Source organism: Caretta caretta, chromosome 3 (genome assembly GCF_965140235.1).
Source record: "Caretta caretta isolate rCarCar2 chromosome 3, rCarCar1.hap1, whole genome shotgun sequence".
Taxonomy (NCBI): Eukaryota; Metazoa; Chordata; order Testudines; family Cheloniidae; genus Caretta; species Caretta caretta.
The window spans coordinates 131,201,833-131,221,467 of record NC_134208.1 but is presented as its reverse complement, the minus strand read 5'-3'; the positions used below and the strand labels follow the sequence as shown (position 1 = coordinate 131,221,467).

Below are 19,635 nucleotides of genomic sequence, written 5' to 3'. Positions count from 1 at the left end.
ATAAAGATATGTAAGGTATTAAAATCCTTCTTAGGATGACTGCAAAATGACACTTAAGAATATACTTCTAGGAGAAATACACGGGAAGCTGAGAAGAAATCACAGATTTTCAGGTAGATGTTAGATTTGGGGGTGTAACTGTAAATAAATAGTGTAGCATAAGAAATATAAACTAGGTTTTAAGAAAAAGCTTTAATTTTTCATCTGTAATAGGGGAAACTTGAAACATAAATCTGTTTTAATGATTTTCCTTTTCTTGTCCATTTGATTGTTGTCTGTTTTTGATGTTTGTGCTTGTAACTGCTTCCAAATGACATTCCTGCAGTGCTGCTTCTCAATTTCCTCATACATTATTCTTATCAACTTCAGTACCTCTCTTTCTTTCAGGGTGGATTGACTAAATAATTGATTTTAGTCATGTTTTGCATTTTTACTTTTTAGTGATTTTCCCAAAGAAAGATTGATTCTCATTGGTTGATAAACATTAAAACATGTTGATTCGCAGTTAAATATAGTTTTTACACTACATTTGGTGCTTCTTTTTGCTAACCAGGAGAATACGCTATCTCTGTACACATTTATTTAAGCAATTATATAGTTTAACTTTTTACTACATGATTAATTTTTTATTTGTGCCTTGGGCCAAGCTTTATCTGAATGGAAATCCAAATTCAATTAATGCACAAAAATAGCATTTTATTTTTTATTAAATAAGACTACCTTAAATGTGCTCAATATATAATCAAAAGGAGTTTATCAAAACGTCTTTTGTATTTAGAACTGATTGCTTTATTAAACCAAGGAAATAATATCGGTACTAATGAACTGACTTGATGATTTCTGGTCACCATTATTTCAGGATTTTAGAACTAAAAGATGTCAGTCTCTTGCGCGCAGTTTTTATTCATAGATTGGAAGAAGAAAACAAGTTCTCCTGTTCTTGCAACTCCCAGTTGGTTTCTGAACTTTGAGATAGTCATTCAATTGAACTACAGTAGTTGAATAAATTGAAATGAAGAAAATATTCTCTCTTCAGCTGCAGAAGAGGCTACTGCTTTCAAAAGCTGGTTGAGCACTTCCACAAACTCTGGTTCCAGGTGCTTAGCCAATGATTTCCACCAGTTCAGTGGTCTGACTTCCTTTAAAACTTGGCAGCAAACATATGGGCTGCTTAATATTATGTTTTGTCTTTTAATTTAAATAAGTTTAGGCATTAACACAGAGTCTCAGTTTCAAATTTAATTTTAAATAGGTTTGTTTACAATAAATAAACCTGTATTTAATTTAAATTAAAGTGTAATTTAAATTTTAAAAATCCAATTTCAATAGAATATGTTTGCAGTGTTAGGTTGACCTAACTATGTTGCTCAGGATACAAAATTTTTCACAGCCCTAAGTGATGTAGTTAGGTCAGTCTAATTTTTAGGCTTAGATTAGGCCTATATGTTGAATCACTACATTCTTCAGAGTAGCAGCCATGTTAGTCTGTATTCACAAAAAGAAAAGGAGTATTTGTGGCACCTTAGAGACTAACCAATTTATTTGAGCATAAGCTTTCGTGAGTGAGCTGTAGCTCACGAAAGCTTATGCTCAAATAAATTGGTTAGTTTCTAAGGTGCCACAAGTACTCCTTTTCACTACATTCTTGTTGATTCTATAAGAATCAAGAAGTCTGAAGAGAACACAATCAACATCAGTAATTAACATTTTGTAGAATGTTTATTTGTGTCCTCTTTTGTCTGTTTGTGTGCACAGGTTTTTGTGTCCATTTTAATCATTTGTTTTTTCTAGACTGTGAGTGAGAATACATTTGACTCTGGATGGAATGAACCTGAAAGGCAGACTCCTATTTCCATGACACTTCCCTAGAGATTTCATAATTTACTGTGAAAAAGCAGCTTCAGCTTCTTTTCCATTGTCCTCTCTCACCTTCCACTGAAACATCTTAATTTGATATTGATTTTTTTTTTCCTGGTCATCAATCTGATTTCTCAGTGTTGTCTAGTAGTCTTGAAAATTGTCATCTGTTGGTTGATCTACATAGCTTCGTTTTTCCTTTCCACCTCCTGCAATCTTAACAGAAGCTTTGAACTTCTCCACTGCAGCATGACTAAAATCAAACATTTAACAATGCCTGCTGAATGCTTAGCTACAAAGTGCAATGGGGCTTTATAAAAAAAGCTTCAGTGTTGAGCTCATACTTGTAACATATTTTCAGATAAATCCATGGGCAGTTTAAAGCAGCAATAAAGGGGTTTGGTAAATACAGTACTGCAATACACATTAGAAGACAGTATCGTCTGTCCCAATGAGTCTAGGATCCCAGAAAGCTAAAATCTGTCTCTAGAGTATGGTTTGTCAATTTTCTGCAAACCATTTTTTTTTCCCCCTTCAGGTAGGCTCAACAGTTTAGTTTCATGTAGAATGCTCTATTGCAGGAAAGATCCATTTCTTTTGTATGTTTTTTATTTACATCCCTGTATCTTTTTGCTCGTTTCATTTTCAGCCAGACTTTGATGTCGATCACTTTGTGTCTGACTGCAGAAAGCGTGTCCAGTTGGAAGAGCTCAGAGATGATCTGGAGCTCTATTACAAACTCCTTAAAACTTCTATGGTAGAACTCATAAACAAGGACTATGCAGATTTTGTTAATCTTTCAACAAATCTGGTAAGTCTTCAGGTTTAATTTTATGTGTGTGTGTTTTAGTGTGATATTTAGTTACACCACAAAATAGTGAATGTCTTTCTTTCCTGGCATGTTAGGTAAAGAAGCCTTGAATTGTTGCCCTTCAAATTGAGAGATACTGGAAAACACTTACGTACTGTACCTGTACTTTCTATATAACTGCTGTTTGTCTGCAGTAAGATGAAAAGCAATAATTGCGATTTCTTATAGATAATGGATTTAGTATGAAGGTAGTAAATAAATGTTGAGAATTCCCCAACCCCCTTAAAATGTGAAAAGCCCCTAATACATGTAAAGCTCCAGATATCTGAATTATTAAAACTGAGTGACACAAATCTGAGATTCCCGTAAGAATCCTTCAGAAATGGCCATGCTTATAAGCATGCAGACTATGTAACAAGTCAGTACTGTTCAGTCCAGTTGACCAAGCTCCACACTTCATTTTTCAAATGGAAATGTCTCTAATGCTACCCTTCTACACCAATTTACATGATTTTCCTGATTGAAAAATAAATTACATTTATGTGTAATTATGCACATTTTTGGTCATTGCATTTCTGTATGGTGTGCATTGGAATGCATAGTACAAATATCTATCTTACATAGTTTTTCATTTTTCTTCCTGTTCTGCACCACTAAGACAAATAGTAGTGCTGATTTTTTTGCGCCTTCCTTGTAGTATTAAATGACCATACTGGCACATCACTAATAAGTATGAATCAAGATGAGATGACTTTTTTGTGAGGATTGTATAGGTCTATAAAACAGTGCTGTATCTAATGGATACAGTCAATAATTAATTCACATGTTAAGTGAAACAAACATTATTATAATCAAATAGCTTCCCAACTGTATGTTTTGATCATTTCTGTAGGTTGGCATGGATAAGGCCCTCAATCAGCTTTCAGTGCCTTTGGGACAGCTACGAGAAGAAGTCATGGTATGTTTGAAATAATCCATATATATGTCAAAATAGCTCGGTAAACTTAGATCTCCTACTATATCTTATGAAAATTAATTACCTTTTATATTCCTCGAATTGATAATGGTTTATCAGAGTCTTCTCTTTGAAAATGAGAAATGTAAGACATCATTTCCTGTTCATTGTTTCAGAGGACAGTGTGATATTACTTCTGCTACTACATAACTCTTATTTTGCATTTTCTGTAATGCCTTCCATCCAAGGACCTCAAGTGATCTAAGGACATAAATGAATAAGCCTCATGAAACCACTGTGTAGTGAAGAATTAGCACTATTTTACACCCGAAATTGAGGCACAGAGCCCTTAAGGATGTCTACAGCAGAACCAGAAATAGAGGATGCATCTCCTCCCTCCCAGTTGTATTCATTATTCACAAAGACATCTTTCCTCCCCTTCTCCTTTGACACCTTTGTTACAGTAGTTCACCTAGCATGAATTGCATTTAGCAGCTGAAATACATTGGTAAAAATCTTCTTCACAGATGTTCCTAGAGGATTTTTGTTGAAAACTTGACTTATAACCTCATCTCTTTGAGGTGGAAAATGCCCATGTGCTAGTACCTTATCTTTCCTCCATGGTGGAAAAATGTTTAAATCCACATATTACCTTCAGTTCCAAAAAACAAAATCATATTAGGGTATCTGTGTACTGCTTGCAAGTTAGTACATTTAACTCATTTTCTTTTTTAAATAAAGCATAAGTTAAAGAGACACAGTCAACTTAAAAAAATCACACTCCTGTCTGAAAACTTACTGCTTGTTTCAAGTAACACTTAGGTAAATTTAAGAGAGGTAAGCAAAGATCTGTACTGGGACCTGTGCTGTTCACTGTTTGCTCCCTTTTCCAGACCATTAATGAATATGTTGAAGTGGCAAAGTTTGCAGATGACAAAAAATTATTCAAGATAGTTAAGTCCAAAGCTGACTTCATGAGGTACAAAGGAATCTCTCAAAACTGGGCAACAAAATAGCAGATGAAATTCAGTGTTAAGTGTAAAATAATGCACTTTGGGAAAAATAATCGCAACTACACATGTATAATGATGGGATCTAAATTAGCTGTTACCACTCAAGAAAGATCTTGGAGTCACCCTGGATAGTTCTCTGAAAACTTCCACTCAGTGCACAGTAGCAGTCAAAAAGGCAAACAGAATGTAAGGAACTATTAGGAAACAGATAGAAAATAAGACAGAAAATATCCTATCACTATATTAAATCCATGGTGCACCCACATCTTGAATACTGTATTCAGTTCTGGTTGCCCCATCTCAAAAAGATATAATATAACTGGAAAAGGTTCAGAGAAGGGCAACAGAGATGATCAAGGGTATGGGACAGCTTCCATGTGAAGAGAGACTAAAAAGGGTAGGGTTGTTCAGCTTAGGGAAGAGACCGCTAAGGGGGGGGAGGGAGGGAGATCTAATAGGTCTGTAAAATCGTGACTGGTGTGGAAAAAGTGACTAGAGAAGTGTGATTTACCCTTTCCTGCAGAGGTCACCTAGTGAAATTAACAGGCAGCAGATTAAATACAAACAAGAGGAAGTATATTTTCACACGTCGCATAATTAGCCTGTGGAATGTTGAGGGCCAAAACTATAACTGGGTTAAAAAAAAGGATTAGATAAGTTCATGGAGAATAGGCCCATCAATGGCTATGAGCCAAGATGGTCAGGGATGCACCCCTATGCTCAGGATGACCCTAAACCTCTGATTGCCATATGTTGGGTAGGAAAGACAGGGTGGGTCACTCTAGCTGCCTTGTTCTGTACACTCCCCGTGAAGCTCTGGTACTGGCTACTGTTGTAGACCAAATACTGGGCTAAATGGACAATTGGCCTGACCCAGCATGGCAGTTCTTAAGTTCTTAAATATAATTGAAAATATTATTCCTCTATTTTCAGTTTTATTTATTTTGTGCATTTGACAGCAGTTCATGTACTGTATATTTCAACTTGTTTCCTCTGTATATCAGTTAATCAGTTTTCCCTATTGTTTGTTTTCTCTCTCCTGTTATGATGTAAGAGACAGTGTTTTTTTTAAATACGAAAATTATTGCAATCCCATAAAAATTAACAGTTCTTAAGGACAGCCAAACCCTTCTTTTTTTTAATTGACACAAGTTGGTGTGTTCTTAGGCTTAAATTTTTCCATATCACTAAGCCAAATTTTCCAAATTAATTCATGTCTCTTTCAGAGCCTTAAGTCGTGCGTGAGTGAAGGAATTCGGGCAGTAGATGAACGTATGTCTAAACAAGAGGATATCAGAAGAAAAAAGGTACAACAGACAAATAGCTGGGGGAAGAAAATACACTAATTAGAGTTATGTATCTCTCCCCACGCCTCTCAAATAACTGTGTTAAAACAAGAAATTTAGAGAGATGGCTGTGTCTGTCCATATCATACTGTGCACTGCTTTTATACATGTAAAGGTTAGACATCCATTGTTTGGAGACTACTGGTAGTATAAGGTGAGTGATGGTCAATCAATCATAATCCCAAATTTCCTTTTATCATTAGGTCAAGCCATTTTTACTATTAACACTTACTTTACTTTTCACTCTATAAAAAAGACTGCACTACTATTTCCATTTCATACTGGTGTGTAAAGTTCCACATAATTTAAATGTAGTATAATAAACGTGGAGAGAAAAATGTTTAATTTTTGACTTACACAAAAAACATCTAATTTATTTTGAGGTGGAAGAACAAGAATTATTTGGACATGTACTAAAATGTAATGTAGTTCCTACTGTGCTTAACACCATTATATCTAATTAGAATCATAGAAATGAAAGGCTGGAAGGGACCTCAAAATGATCAAGTCCAGCCCCTCAACTGGGGCAGGACTAATAAGCCTAGAGTCCTAGACCATCCCTGACAGGTGTTTTTCTAACTTGTTCTTAAAAACTCCAGTGATGGGTATTCCACAATCTCCCTTGGAATCTTATTCCAGATCTTTTCTATCCTTTGAGTTAAAGTTTTTCCTAATATCTAAACTAAATCTCCCTTGCTGCAGAGTAATCCCATAACTTCTTGTCCTACCTTCAGTGGACGTGGAAAACAATTGATCATGGTCCTCTTTATGACAGCTGTTAACATATCTCAAGACTGTTCTCATGTCCCCCTTCAGTCGTCTTTTCTCAAGACTAAACGTGCCCATTTTTTTTAACCTTGCTCATAGATGGGGTTTTCTAAACCATTGATAATTTTTGTTGCTTTCCCGTGGACTCTTTCCAATTTGTCCAAGTCTGTCTTAAAGTGTGGCACTCAGAACTGGACAAAGTACTCCAGCTGAGGCCTCACCAGTGCCAAGCAGAGCGGGAAAATTACCTTCTGTGTCTTACGTACAACACTCCTGTTAATACACCCCAGAATGATATTAGCCTTTTTTGCCACTGCATCACATTAACAATGTATTCAGTTTGTGATCCACTGTCCGCCCCAATCTTTTGCAGTAGTACTGCTACCTAGCCAGTTATTCCCCATTTTGTAGTTGTGCATTTGATTTTTCCTTCTTAAGTATAGTACTTTGCTGTCTTTATTGAATAGCATCTTGTTGATTTCAGACCAATATTTGAGTATGTCAAGGTTCTTTTGAATTTTAATCCTGTCCTCCAAAGTGCTTGCACCCCTTCCCAGCTTGGTGTCATCTACAGATTTTTATGAGCATGCTGTCCACTCCATTATCCAAGTAATTAATATAAATATTAAGTAGTACCAGAAATAGCATTGACCCTGGCAGGACCAAATTAGATACGCCCTCCTAGGTTGTCAGCGAACCATTAATAGGTACGCTTTTGAGTATGGTCTTTCAACCAGTTTTGATCCACTTTATAGTAATTTCATTTTTACCACATTTCCCTGGTTTGCTTATGAGACTGTCATCTGGGACTGCATGAAAAGCTTACTAAAATCAAGATATATCCAGTCTGTTGCTTCCCCTCTATCCACTAGGACAATCAGAGAAGGAAATTTGGTTGGTTTGGCATGATTTGTTCTTGACAAATGCATGGTGGCTATTCCGTGTCACCTTAGTATCCTCTAGGTACTTACAAATTGATTATTTAATAATTTGATCCAGTATCTTTCAAAGTATCAAAGTTAGGCTGAACTGGTATATAATTTCCTGGGTCGTCTGTTTTTTCTCCTAAACCAATTCAGATTCTTAAGAAACTTTCAAACAAAAATGTGAAGAGTGGCCCCAGTACCATTCTCAGAGTTGTTAATTAGAAAATGGAGACTGAAACAGGAGATGAAGATGATGATAAATAATGCTTTATTTACAGATGTGTGTCTTGAGACTTATTCAGGTTATTCAATCAGTTGAAAAAATTGAGAAAATTCTACACTCCCAAAGCTCTAAAGAATTGTCCTTATTAGAAGCAAACAGGTAAGGAATGTGCAAACATTCAAGATATAGTCCTAACCAACAAGTGCGGTTTCATTGTTGTACTGTACCAGAATTTGCAGATACCCTTATTACATGTTTAGAATTTTAAATACAGTGGAATGACAGCAAGGCCACAGTTAAGATAGTGCCATAGTTCTAAATTTTACAGGATTCTTAAAATCTCAGTTATTGTTCTGCAAAGTGGCAGTAAATTAAATATAGAACTTAACATTTTCATAAACGCTGAATTTTTGAAAGTGTTTTTTTGAGTAAAAGTAGATTGTTGCATGCTCATTAATCAATTTTTAAAAAGGTACATTTCAAAAATTTTGTAGTGTTGTTTTTTTCAGAATCCATTTGCCAATAATCTGTAACACCTTTGGCTCTGAAATCCCTCCTATGTTTCTGCAAATATACCATTAACTCCAGTACTGTTGGGAGTAAAACAAAAAGTAGCTTCTCCTGTTTCCTCAACCTTTTCATATAATTGAAAAGAAAATTGCCAACAGCATGATGTGTATGTGATGATGTCGTATCTGTGGTGGAGGGAGCTTCATGAAGAGCCAGACTGGTACTTGGACTTCTCAGATAACTTCAGGGACAAGTTCCCTTCTCTCTTCCTCTAAGGAAAGATGCAGGGGGACTTCTCTCTCCAGCTGCCTTGAAGCTGAAGTACCAGATGTGATCCTCACATACCTCATCTTGCCTGCAAACTAGCTGTAGTTCATAGGCAGGGGAAATGCTAGTCTTGTGCGCCTCTTGGTGCAGGAGATCAGCTCCGCTGCTCTTCAGTCGTGGTACGGGGGGCATGTCTGGGGGACACGGTCAGTATGGGAGGGTTAGGAGGGAGAATGGATGTAGGAGCCCTGGATACACCCTCTCCTACTGTTTAGAGGGGACACAGTGAAAACTGAGACTGGGTGTAGGGGTAGCAGTTCAATTGTAGGGAATGGGGAAGTTTAGTGGAGCCATGCTAGGATCAAGAAGGCATGGCTATTTCCTCAGAGATGGCCGTCATTAGTGCTGCCATGCCACAGGGGATTGGCAAAGAGCGGGTTTCCTTCATCAGTCAGATTTGTTCCTTTCCAGAGCTGTTGAGTTCTGTAAAACTGGCTTCCCCTGTGACAACAAGCAGAATCGTCATTGCATGGACCAATGTTCTGGGCCGCTGAGGCAGGATCTTGTGCCCAGTATGCCTGCCTCTTACCATTATTCACAGGGAAAACATTGTAACTCTGACCTCATACCCTCCCTCCCCCATGTTAGAGCTGAGAGTTGGGCAGGGAGCAGTGTGCATCTGACCATTAGGTGGACATGATTTTGTTTGTGGAGACCTTATTATGTATTGAACTGCTAGTTCTAACCTAACAAACACACATTCTTTTTCAGCCCACTTTTGACTGGACAGATTTTAGAGAGAATTGCCACAGAATTTAACCAATTACAATTTCATGCAGTACAAAGCAAAGGAATGCCTCTTTTGGACAAAGTCAGACCAGTAAGTACCACTGTTACCCTGCTTAACCTCCATGAAATCTAACATATGCAGTAGGTACAGAACATTACATCAACAGTAATGTTTTAAGTAGTTTGTTCTGAGCAAAACAGGTTCCTAGTTTAAAACCATCCTTTACCAATGGTATCTTCTGTGGGTGTTCATGCTGTTATTTTCCAACATCTTTTAGATGAACAGCTGAGAATAGGAATAGAAAATAAGAAATTATATTAAATGTTTGTCAGCATAACATCTTATCCTTAGTCTAAATCTAGGCCTTGGTACTCAGGGGATTTAATAACTCTGATTATCTTATACAGACTGAAGAATAAACAATTGAGTGTGTCCAGAGTAACTACCCTGAATTGATTAAAGGTTTGCCTTTGTGTCCACAGCAATGCTTTCTTAAACTAATTGAGGTGTAGTGGCTATTATCTTTGATGGCTTCCTCAGCCAGTGAACCACCTCTTAGGGTATGTCTGCATTGCAGTTAGGCAACCTGTGGCCTCCTGCAGATGGTCAATGTAAACAAACTGTCTCGCGGCCCTCCAGCGGATTACCCTGACGGGCCGCAGGTTGCCCAACACTGAGTTAGACTCTTAGAGCTGGCCCGTGGTAGCTGGCTTGGGCTGTGGTGCTGTTTGATTGAGGTGTAGATGTTCAGGCTCAGTCTGCAGTTCGAGCTCTGAGACCCTCCCACCTCACAGGGTCCCACATCTCAGGCTTGGGCTCGAGCTTAGATGTGTACATGCTGTTAAACAGACCCATGCCCCATGAGCCCGAGTCAGCTGATGTGGGCCAGCCACTGGTCTTTAATTGCTGTGTAGACAACTGCAGTATAAGCCCAGGGTTCGAACTCAGCCTCAAGCTTAGCGCCCTGGCATCTACACACAAATTGCACTAACCCAGAGCTCAGACCCAAGACCCCATGAGCTTGAGTCAAACCAGGACCCAGGGTTCAAACTCCAGTTCATTGCAGTGTAGACACAGTTCCCCCTGGACCAGTGACCCAGTTGTGTGTTTTCAAATGATTACTTGCAGCTGGTGACCTACATTTGATTGCCATTTTAGGATGTTCAGGATGGATTCTGAGAGCATTTCCAAGGAGATTATTTTTTAGGGGGATACTTTAAGAGGGGGCATAAAAGGGACTAGACTGGGGGTCAACAGTTGAATCATCAGCTTCATATTGGGAGACATTAGCTGTACAGTGGGATGCTTACTGGGGGAATCTCCTGGAAAGGCATGGCCAAGGGGGTATTTCTGGGGAGAGTGTTGGGAATGAGTGGGGCTTACGTGGAGGAGATGTTGCCAGGGGGAGACCCTCCTCCAACAAACTTAAAGGAAGTTTGCTGGCTGAAGCAGCTGCTAGCCCTGGCAGTTGCCTACCATGACAGTCCTTCGTTTGTGCTAATAGGATGCAGTCATATTGGCTCTCAGTTCTTTGACCTGAAATGTTTGGGACTCAGTCACTGCTTTTCTCAAAAAATCCAGGGGGTAAATGTTGCAATTGATTCAAATGGGTTTGTGTGTTGACACAAGGTGTAGGTTAGTTAATTGGGGAGGAACAATTGTTGACTTATCATTTCTCCCATGTCAATCAGATCCTAGACTGTTTACCAGATTGATTTTTCAATATATGAAAGAAAATAGTTGACTTTTTCTCTAGTTTAACATTGTTAAATTGAGTAATTTCATGATATGGAGTTAAATATACAGTGATAATACATAGGTTTATTTTAATCATTGGATTTTAATGTTAAATGGATACAGTTACTACAATTCTGAATGTACACATTTTAATTTTAAAAGTGTGTGTTGAAGTTGGTAAATCTTCTTGCACATAAGTCCTGTAAAGAGGGCAGTGCTCTGTTTTTATTATCTCTCTTCTTTTTTGTAGCGTATAGCTGGAATAACAGCTATGTTGCAGCAGTCTCTGGAAGGGCTGCTCTTGGAAGGCCTTCAAACATTCAATGTTGACATAGTACGTCATTGCTTACGGACCTATGCAACAATAGACAAAACACGAGATGCAGAGGCATTAGTTGGTCAGGTTCTTGTAAAACCATACGTAGATGAGGTAAGATAAGAGCCAGAGAAAAGTAACTTGCTTGGGAAAATAATTTGTTTACTTGTGAACATGCCTAGCTTCCCTCATGCTCCCTCTGAGTGTAGTTAGCACCTTCAAAGCTCCTATTTCCAGCTTCAGGTTGCTCGATAGTATCCCCTAATATCAGTATCCATTTTCAGTTGTCTTAAATATATTTGGCATGAGCAATAGAAAATCAAAATAAAACAGAAGCGAAGCAAAATATAATCATCACTAATGTTAGACTACAATACAATACTGTAATTAGTAAGGCCAGACCTCTTAATTACAGAACATTGGTTAAACAAGTTGAATATCTCAAATTTCAGAAATTCTGCTCTTGACAATGCATTCTGTTTCAATCTCACAGTCTTTCTCCAGGGTCAGGAAGTATCTGATCTCTCTGGTCTTACCTGTACTGTCAGTTCTGGTGGAAGGCTTCCACCATTGCACGAGTGTTGATGCAGCTCTACTGGCAATTGTGGAAGTAGTGTTAGTGGTGCCAGGGTTTTTTCCACAGTGTCGAGACATGCTCTGGCCTGGATTATTCAATTTGGGAGTTAAAAGTGCTGGTGAATAATCTGCACTGCTGTTCCCACTGTTGGTTACGTAGTGGTGGAAGGCTTCCCTAAAATTGCCAGTGTGGACAAAGCCTTTGTTAGCTGCCCAGATGTGTTTGTAGGCCTTTTTTACACTGGAAACTTCCCCTCCCCCCACAAAAAAAAATCTGTATTAGTAATCGCAATAGTCAGAATACTAATGTATACTTGGCATCAGCTGGTCACTGGCACTTCTACCAGCTTATCAACACTAGCATTCCCACCATCACTACGGCTGCTTCAATTTAAGGGCAAATTTAGTTGGTCATGGTAAACAAGGCCTCAAGCTCTCCCTGGGGCATCATGCTAAGAGATGTGTAATAGTTTCAGGGTAACTGAACCTGTATTCATCCCTTCATAGTCTACTCCAGGAGTTCCCAGTCAGGTCTTAGGTCTCTCCTGGTCAGAAGAAATTGGGACAAGTGACAGTCAAAGTTCTAAAACTGCACAGCTTCCTGCCATGCACTGTGATATTCCCAGCAAGCTAGTCTGCCTAATGGCCAGTGCTTGTGCTTTTCTTTCTCTCTGAGGGCTATGAACAGTGTTATGCCAGCAGTTACTACACCGCCCTTTATAAGCAAGCCCAGTTATTCCTAAAGTAAAAGGATTCCAGAAAAAACATAAAAAACAACAAAAGGTCCTAGACACATGCTAAAAGTTTGTCTGAGATCACCCATCAGTCTTAGGGGCCCTGGTCGGCCAAAGTCTTTCCAACCCTCCTGCAGGGATTGAGGACCCCTTTGACAGAAGGTCCTGTTTGTTGCTGGTACAGAAAAAAGGCCTGCAATCAGTTTAAATGCAGCCTTTCTATACCAAACCCACCTTTTTTTGTCTTCCTAGTCTCTGGAAACCCAGTTTGAACCAGAATGCAAGAACCTTCTCACGGGGTACTCCTTCTCTGGAGGTGGGACTGATTCATCTTAATCATACCCCACTCCTCTAGTTCCTGAAGGATCTGTGGTGGTAACCCTCCCAAGTGGAGTAGACCACAGTCATGAATCCAATACCGGGTGATGCATAAACTTAATCCAATGTGTTTCCCCCAGAGATACTGCATGCGGTTTCAATATCTGTCATGGTAATAAAAACCCATTGTTGGCATATCTGGCATTGGGTCATTCCTCATTTTCAAATAGACATAGAAAATAAGTTTACAGTAGTGTTAATAAAGTTCCTGATCCTCAAACTGATGTAACTTCCTCTCAGTTTGCATTGGGGATATATCAAGTGAAATTGGCATATCACTCAGGTTTGAGTTATGTTTCTCTTCTTGGCTTTTAAAAATATTATAAGTATAATTATCTGTTAATTATTATTCTGAGATTCTGCACATTGTTCTAGCGTGTGTGTGTGTGTCTGTCAGTTTTTCCTGTCACTTCCACAGATTAGTCTGATTTATATGCACTCAAGCAGTTGTTACTGTCAGTTAATCATGTACATAAATACATATATATATTACACACACACACACCCCTCTACCCCGCTATAATGCAACCCGATATAACACGAATTCGGATATAACGCGGTAAAGCAGTGCTCTGGGGAGGCGGGGCTGTGTGCTCCGGTAGATCAAAGCAAGCTCAATATAACGTGGTTTCACCTATAACACGGTAAGATTTTTTTGGCTCCTGAGGACAGCGTTATATCGGGGTAGAAGTATATATAAATCATTTACCAAGTTGTTAGGAAGTGCTATTCTACATGTTCTCATATTTAAAATAGTTTTTTTTCTATTGAAACTTGAAGAGCTAAACCCCCTATATTAAGTTTTATACACTTTTCTTCACAGCCAATTAGGAATTCTTTCCAGGAACAGGTAACACCTCCATATTGTTTCGGAGGACACCCACTCCCTGCTGGGATTTGAGTAAACCCCTAGTTTAGATTATATTCAGTAAGGCTGTTAATTGACTGTCTTGCTTTGGGTGTTTTCCTTGTTTTTTGATTGAATTATAAAATTGCTATACCAAAATTAGTATCTTAAAGCTTTGAACACTGTTAATGGTTCTGAAAGATCTGGCCAATTCATACAATGTCTGCTTGGGGGAAAAGCCTATATAATACTAGAGTCATCTCAATAATACCTGATGACACACATGTAAATTTTTCTATTAAAGAACAAAATATTCATAATGTATGCTCCTCCTGTGTGTTGTTGTGAACAGTAAGGAATCTCTCCTACCCTCACATGTTGGTCTCTGTATTGCATAATATTTTTCCTCCTTATCTGGTGGTTTGGGTTGTGGGTCAATTTAATTGTTCATTCTCACGCTACTTTACCCTTAAGACACTGTTATGGCCACCATTCTCTCAGTTGAGAGAGACTTAATAAAGCTCTTCTCAGTTGAAGGGGCTGCTATTGAGCAGTGTGAGGTGCTGAGTGGTACTGCATTTTCTCTCTCTACTCCTAGGATGGAGCAGACTGTTCTTGTAACAGTCCTATTTATGCTCTGCTGTGACTGGTTTATTGATAAAAATGACAAATATTTAAGGTGCAGAACAACATCTCTTTATCAAAATCAGTAACAAAGGGATTTTATTTCTCAGATACTTGAGCACATTCCCATATTGTGCTCTCTTGTTCCTGGGGCTGTACAGTAGCCTTTCCTCAGCCTAGCCTGTCTCCCTGAAGATCCAGGCAGATGTGTCCTTAAACTACTACTTCAGGTTGTTCTGCTTCAGTTCCTTTTAGCTGATGATTTCCACACCTGTGATTCTTTACGTTAGTCCCAGGGGCTGATCTGTGTAGCAGTTGTTTACAGGGTGGCTGACTCTATGAATCATATTAGGGAGATGTCTTCATTATGTAATGAGAGATGCCTTTGCATCTGGAGGCTAATAGCTGGCTTCGTTTCCCCTTTAAGCTATGGTTCTTTCACTCTTGTTGTTGAAGAGTAGTTTCCTCTTCTGATGTGCAATGTGGCCACAGCTCCACTGACAACAGTGAACGTGTTCTTTTTTTCTGCTCAGAGAGAGGGACAGAACCTGCAAAGTTTTGGAATAAATGAGAGAAAACTGTTATGAACCATTCTGACTCACCTCTCACCCATGTATGCAAAAATTCACAGGGAAGAACCACTAAAAATTAAGGAACAACCTTTGCGTCTTGAAAGAGGAAAAGAATAGAGCCCTCATCCTGTTCATTAGGAGTACTGCTCTCAGATCCTTAGTTAAACCAAAACAACCACAGGAAAGGCAAGAAATTCTGTCCGTTATTATGTTAGGTTCCCAAGATCCCTTCTTTCTCTCACCTACTATCCTAAAGGACTAAAAGGGGAAATATACAATATCCTGATGGATGGATGGGGAATACAAGGAATCAGTGGGACAACATTGAAAACAGACAGTATTGCATCTATCTGTTTTGTATTGTTTTGTACTTAGTCCTTGCCCTAAAGAGCTTACAATCTATCTTTTAGTTCTGTGTTTGTACAGTGCGGTTCTGGTCCATGACTAGGGCTCCTATGTGCTACGCTAATACAAGTAATTAATAGTAATTCACTTAAAAGGGTAAAATACCCTGTAACAAAAGCTCACTGTTGCTTGGGTTGATTTTGAAAACTAACAATAAAAAGCTATTTGAAAGGGACTGTGAACCCAATCCTATGTCCATTAAAGTCAGTGGAAAGACTCCAGCTGACTTCAGTAGGCTTTTGATCAGGCCCAACAAAGTCCAAATTGTAGGTTTTGGAAAGTTTGTTCTTACAAAAACTAAAACCAGTAGAAAATTTTCTGTGATTTTTTTTTTTTTTTTATTTTAAGTCCAAGGAAAAGTTTATAAGAAATAATCCACTGTGGTGTTTGCAGTCCAGCTATTGTGGCAGTGTATGCAAACCTGAAAGTACAGTTGATTAGAAACTGACTGTTTAACAATGTTGAGAGCTGCAAAAAAGTTATAGAAAGTAGAAAACTAAATTCAGTTTTAAAGTTCTTAGATTTTAATAATCTCAGATGTTTTTGGTAAATTGCTTTACATAAATGTCTTTTAACATCATTTTTAATCTAACATTGTCCCTTAGAATAACTCCATTCCTATGCATCTTATGGGGGACAAATTGCTACAATAAATAAGTAAGAGTAGGTTGATAGACTAGGACTCCTGAAACATGAGCTTTCTGTGTATTGCTACATTCCTATTCTAGTCCACTTATTAAAGTTTTGTTATTGAAGCACCTAAATACCATTATGCTAATCACATTTGAATGATTCCAGAGGCTGGTTAAGCTAACCAGAGTGCTACATAAGATAAAGAAAATATATAACTCAAAATGGGCATTACATTGTAGCAGTTGTAATATTTATTGAATTCAGCGTGTGTATGTTTTACATCTGATTGTTTTTTCGTTGCATGTTCTCCTGTCTGATGTTTCATATTAAAATCTTCCTGGCAGGTGATTGTGGAACAGTATGTTCAATCTCATCCCAACGGCCTGCAGGCCATGTACAATAAACTGCTGGAGTTTGTTCCTCACCATTGCCGTCTCTTGCGTGAAGTAACAGGGGGAGCTATGTCAAGGTAACTGGTTGTCAGCTATAGTTGTGCCAGTGGTTGATTATCCAATACTTCTGAATGACCTGTATGATATTTAACTACAATACACAAAGGATTTGCCAGTCCTTTCCTAAAGATTAAAATCGATACTGTTTCTCTTTTAAATCTGCACGTGTAAAAAAAAAAAAAAAAAAAAAAAAATGTGAACAAGTTTTCCTGATGCTGTAGCACTGGGCCTGAGAAGGGGGAGAAACTGTATACTACAATAATGAAACTGAGTACCATTACAATAGTCCATCAGCTTGGCCTGACCCTGCAGCAGCCCTGGCCTTCTGCAGCCAGTCTGTCTGGGACCTTCCCTACTGTTATCAATTGGGCCCAGCCACCTTGAAGAGTAGAGGGAAAGCCCTCAGAGCAGGGCACTAGGCCTCCGGGAAGCCAGGGGCTAGAGTCGCCAAGAAGCCCAGTTGTGTTGAAAAGTGACATTGTTCAGAGAAGCCAGTGAGAGGTTTTGATTGCTCTTTGCTCCCATTATACAGGCAATGGATCTGGGTCAGGGTTCTGAAGCACCCTGACCCTAGGGTGGCTTCCCTCAGTCTGTAGGGTGCCTGGAAATGGCACCTTATACATTTAAGAAGAAGAAGGAAGAGCAGGTCATTAGCTTGGAACCTCAGGTTGCTGAAGGTGTCCGTCATATCTTCATTTCATTCAATGACACTTTTGTCCATGTGACTGATATCTCTGGCAAGGAAACAATCTGCTGAATGCCTGATATGATGAGTCCTTTCCCTGTGCTGCTGTGTTGGAAGTCTAGTAGGTTGTCCAGAGGTGCAAGTAGCTGGGCAATCGCTGCCTTTCACATCAAGCTACAAACAGGTGGAAATATGACCAAAACTCCTGGATCTAGTGCCCAGTCAGCCCTTGGAGCATTGGTTCATTACAAAATGAAGACTGGGCCTACTGAGGATTTAACCCCCATCCCCCTCTGATAGTACTCCCAGAAGGAGTGGTTGCCACAGTCATCATCTGTAAACTAATGGTTGGGTTAGATTTTTCTTTGATGCGAGGGAACTTGACTGTGTCCTCCATCCAAGGAGAGGGGCACAAGGAAGTTATTAGAAAATTCAGTTTTCAAAGTTACTAGGTTGTCTGCATAACAAAGAAAAAAATTATTAGTTTTCCCCCATAGTTTTGACTAATTCATTATATGTTCTGGAATTACAGATTTGATTGATCTGTATACCTCTTTTTGCTGTCTACTCAAAAACGCTTAATTCCTGTTGCAAATAATCTGCCTGTTTTGAAGCCTACAGAATTCAAGTCTACTAAACTTTATCCATTTATTTATCTATTCAGAGGCTGGTTAATGTAGTAGACTGCTACAATTAGCAGTGCTTAGAATTTAGTCTCTAGAGATTGCAGAATTACTTTTCTATTTAGCCATCTATTGTTGTGCTTTTTACATGTCTTTAGATTTTACTAACATCTCAATTCTGTTACTCCCTCAGCATTTTTAATCCTTATTTTTATAGGAGGATGTTTTTAGTATTTACTCTGATGTATCCTACAGAATTATAAATGCTTCTTTCTTTTTCTGCTCTGTCAGCTTTTGAATTTGGAAATTCAAGATAAACTTTTAATCTTCCACTTGGAAGCATAACACCAATTGCTGCATGTAGAAATGAGACTCAGAGGAAGCAAAGAGAGGAATTCCCTTTCTTCCCAACATCCTATTTCCATTTGGCATCTGATTGATGAGGGACCTGTTGAAACTTTAAAACATACATGTTAGAGTAGGAATTTTTTTTACTGATAAATATTTGTGTTTTTTCAGAATTTACTAAAAATGTGCTTCTACATAAAACTATTGTTTTTCTAAAAAATGTATTAAATTGGAACAAATTTGGTTGTCTCAAATATGGTGCTCCAATGTAGACATAATAAATATGAAAATTGTGAAGAACATAGAAAGAAAGAACTGGTTTAGCTGAGTAAACATGCCTATATAACATGCCTATGTAATGCAGTGCCTGAGTTTTGGTTAACATTATTTCCAAATTTGAACTTTCATGAGTTAAACTTACCTTTTTATGAAATTTTTTTTGCAATAAATGAAATATTTATCCTCTTGCAGTGAAAAAGCAAATATTGTTCCTGGATATGATTTTTTAGTGAATTCAGTGTGGCCAGAAATAGTACATGGCTTAGAAGAAAAATTACAATCACTTTTTAACCCTGGAAACCCCGATGTATTTCATGAGGTAATTTTACATGTTTTTACATTTGCTATAACTCTGATGTGGGGAAGAACTTGTGTGTCATGTTCTCTAGCTTGTTTTTTCAGATTCTATTGTGAAAATTCATGTTGCTGCACGCCTCCAAATAAGATAGTGTGGTAGAGATCATGTGATAGTTTAAACTCTATTTTAACTTTTTTAGGAGCAAATTCTGCCTTCAGCATGCATTCTGCCCACGCATTTGATGTTAGTGGGACTTGTACGGTCATGTGAATTTGGTCTTAACCTTTGCAAGACAGCAGATATCTCTAGTTTATAGAAAAACACAATGTAAATAAAGGAGGGAAAGGGAGAACTGAATGTTTAAGGCTGGAACTACTAGAAATAGACCGCTGTTGTGTTAGTTAAACATCTGGGAAGCAACTTGGCATTTGAATGTGACTTGCCCTTTACTGTGGAAAGGTTAAAAAAAAACAAAAAAAACCCACCTTCTTTGACATCCCATCTTTCTCTCTCAACCTTTAGCCTTTTTCATCACTAACAATGCTGTGACTAAAGGTGTTTCAGAGGGCAGCTTGAATAATTCAAGTATTTTGAGGGAATGTGTATGTAAATAAGACTTTGGAGAAATGGACTCTTGAAAGAACTGCTTTATAATGTCATAA

The 19,635-nt window shown here is 38.3% G+C and overlaps 1 protein-coding gene across 2 annotated transcripts in view; it reads left to right on the top strand.

The window, feature by feature from the left end:
* Positions 1–19,635, top strand: part of COG2 (component of oligomeric golgi complex 2) — a 44,691-nt gene that overhangs the window by 3,881 nt on the left and 21,175 nt on the right. The window contains exons 2-9 of one of the 2 annotated variants that reach the window (XM_048843907.2): positions 2,507–2,668; positions 3,561–3,626; positions 5,863–5,943; positions 7,955–8,058; positions 9,448–9,556; positions 11,454–11,633; positions 16,633–16,757; positions 18,868–18,994. In XM_048843907.2, the coding sequence (XP_048699864.1) occupies positions 2,507–2,668; positions 3,561–3,626; positions 5,863–5,943; positions 7,955–8,058; positions 9,448–9,556; positions 11,454–11,633; positions 16,633–16,757; positions 18,868–18,994 (954 nt within the window). The remainder of the gene's footprint in view (positions 1–2,506; positions 2,669–3,560; positions 3,627–5,862; positions 5,944–7,954; positions 8,059–9,447; positions 9,557–11,453; positions 11,634–16,632; positions 16,758–18,867; positions 18,995–19,635) is intronic. The other variant, XM_048843908.2, reaches the window with a different exon arrangement.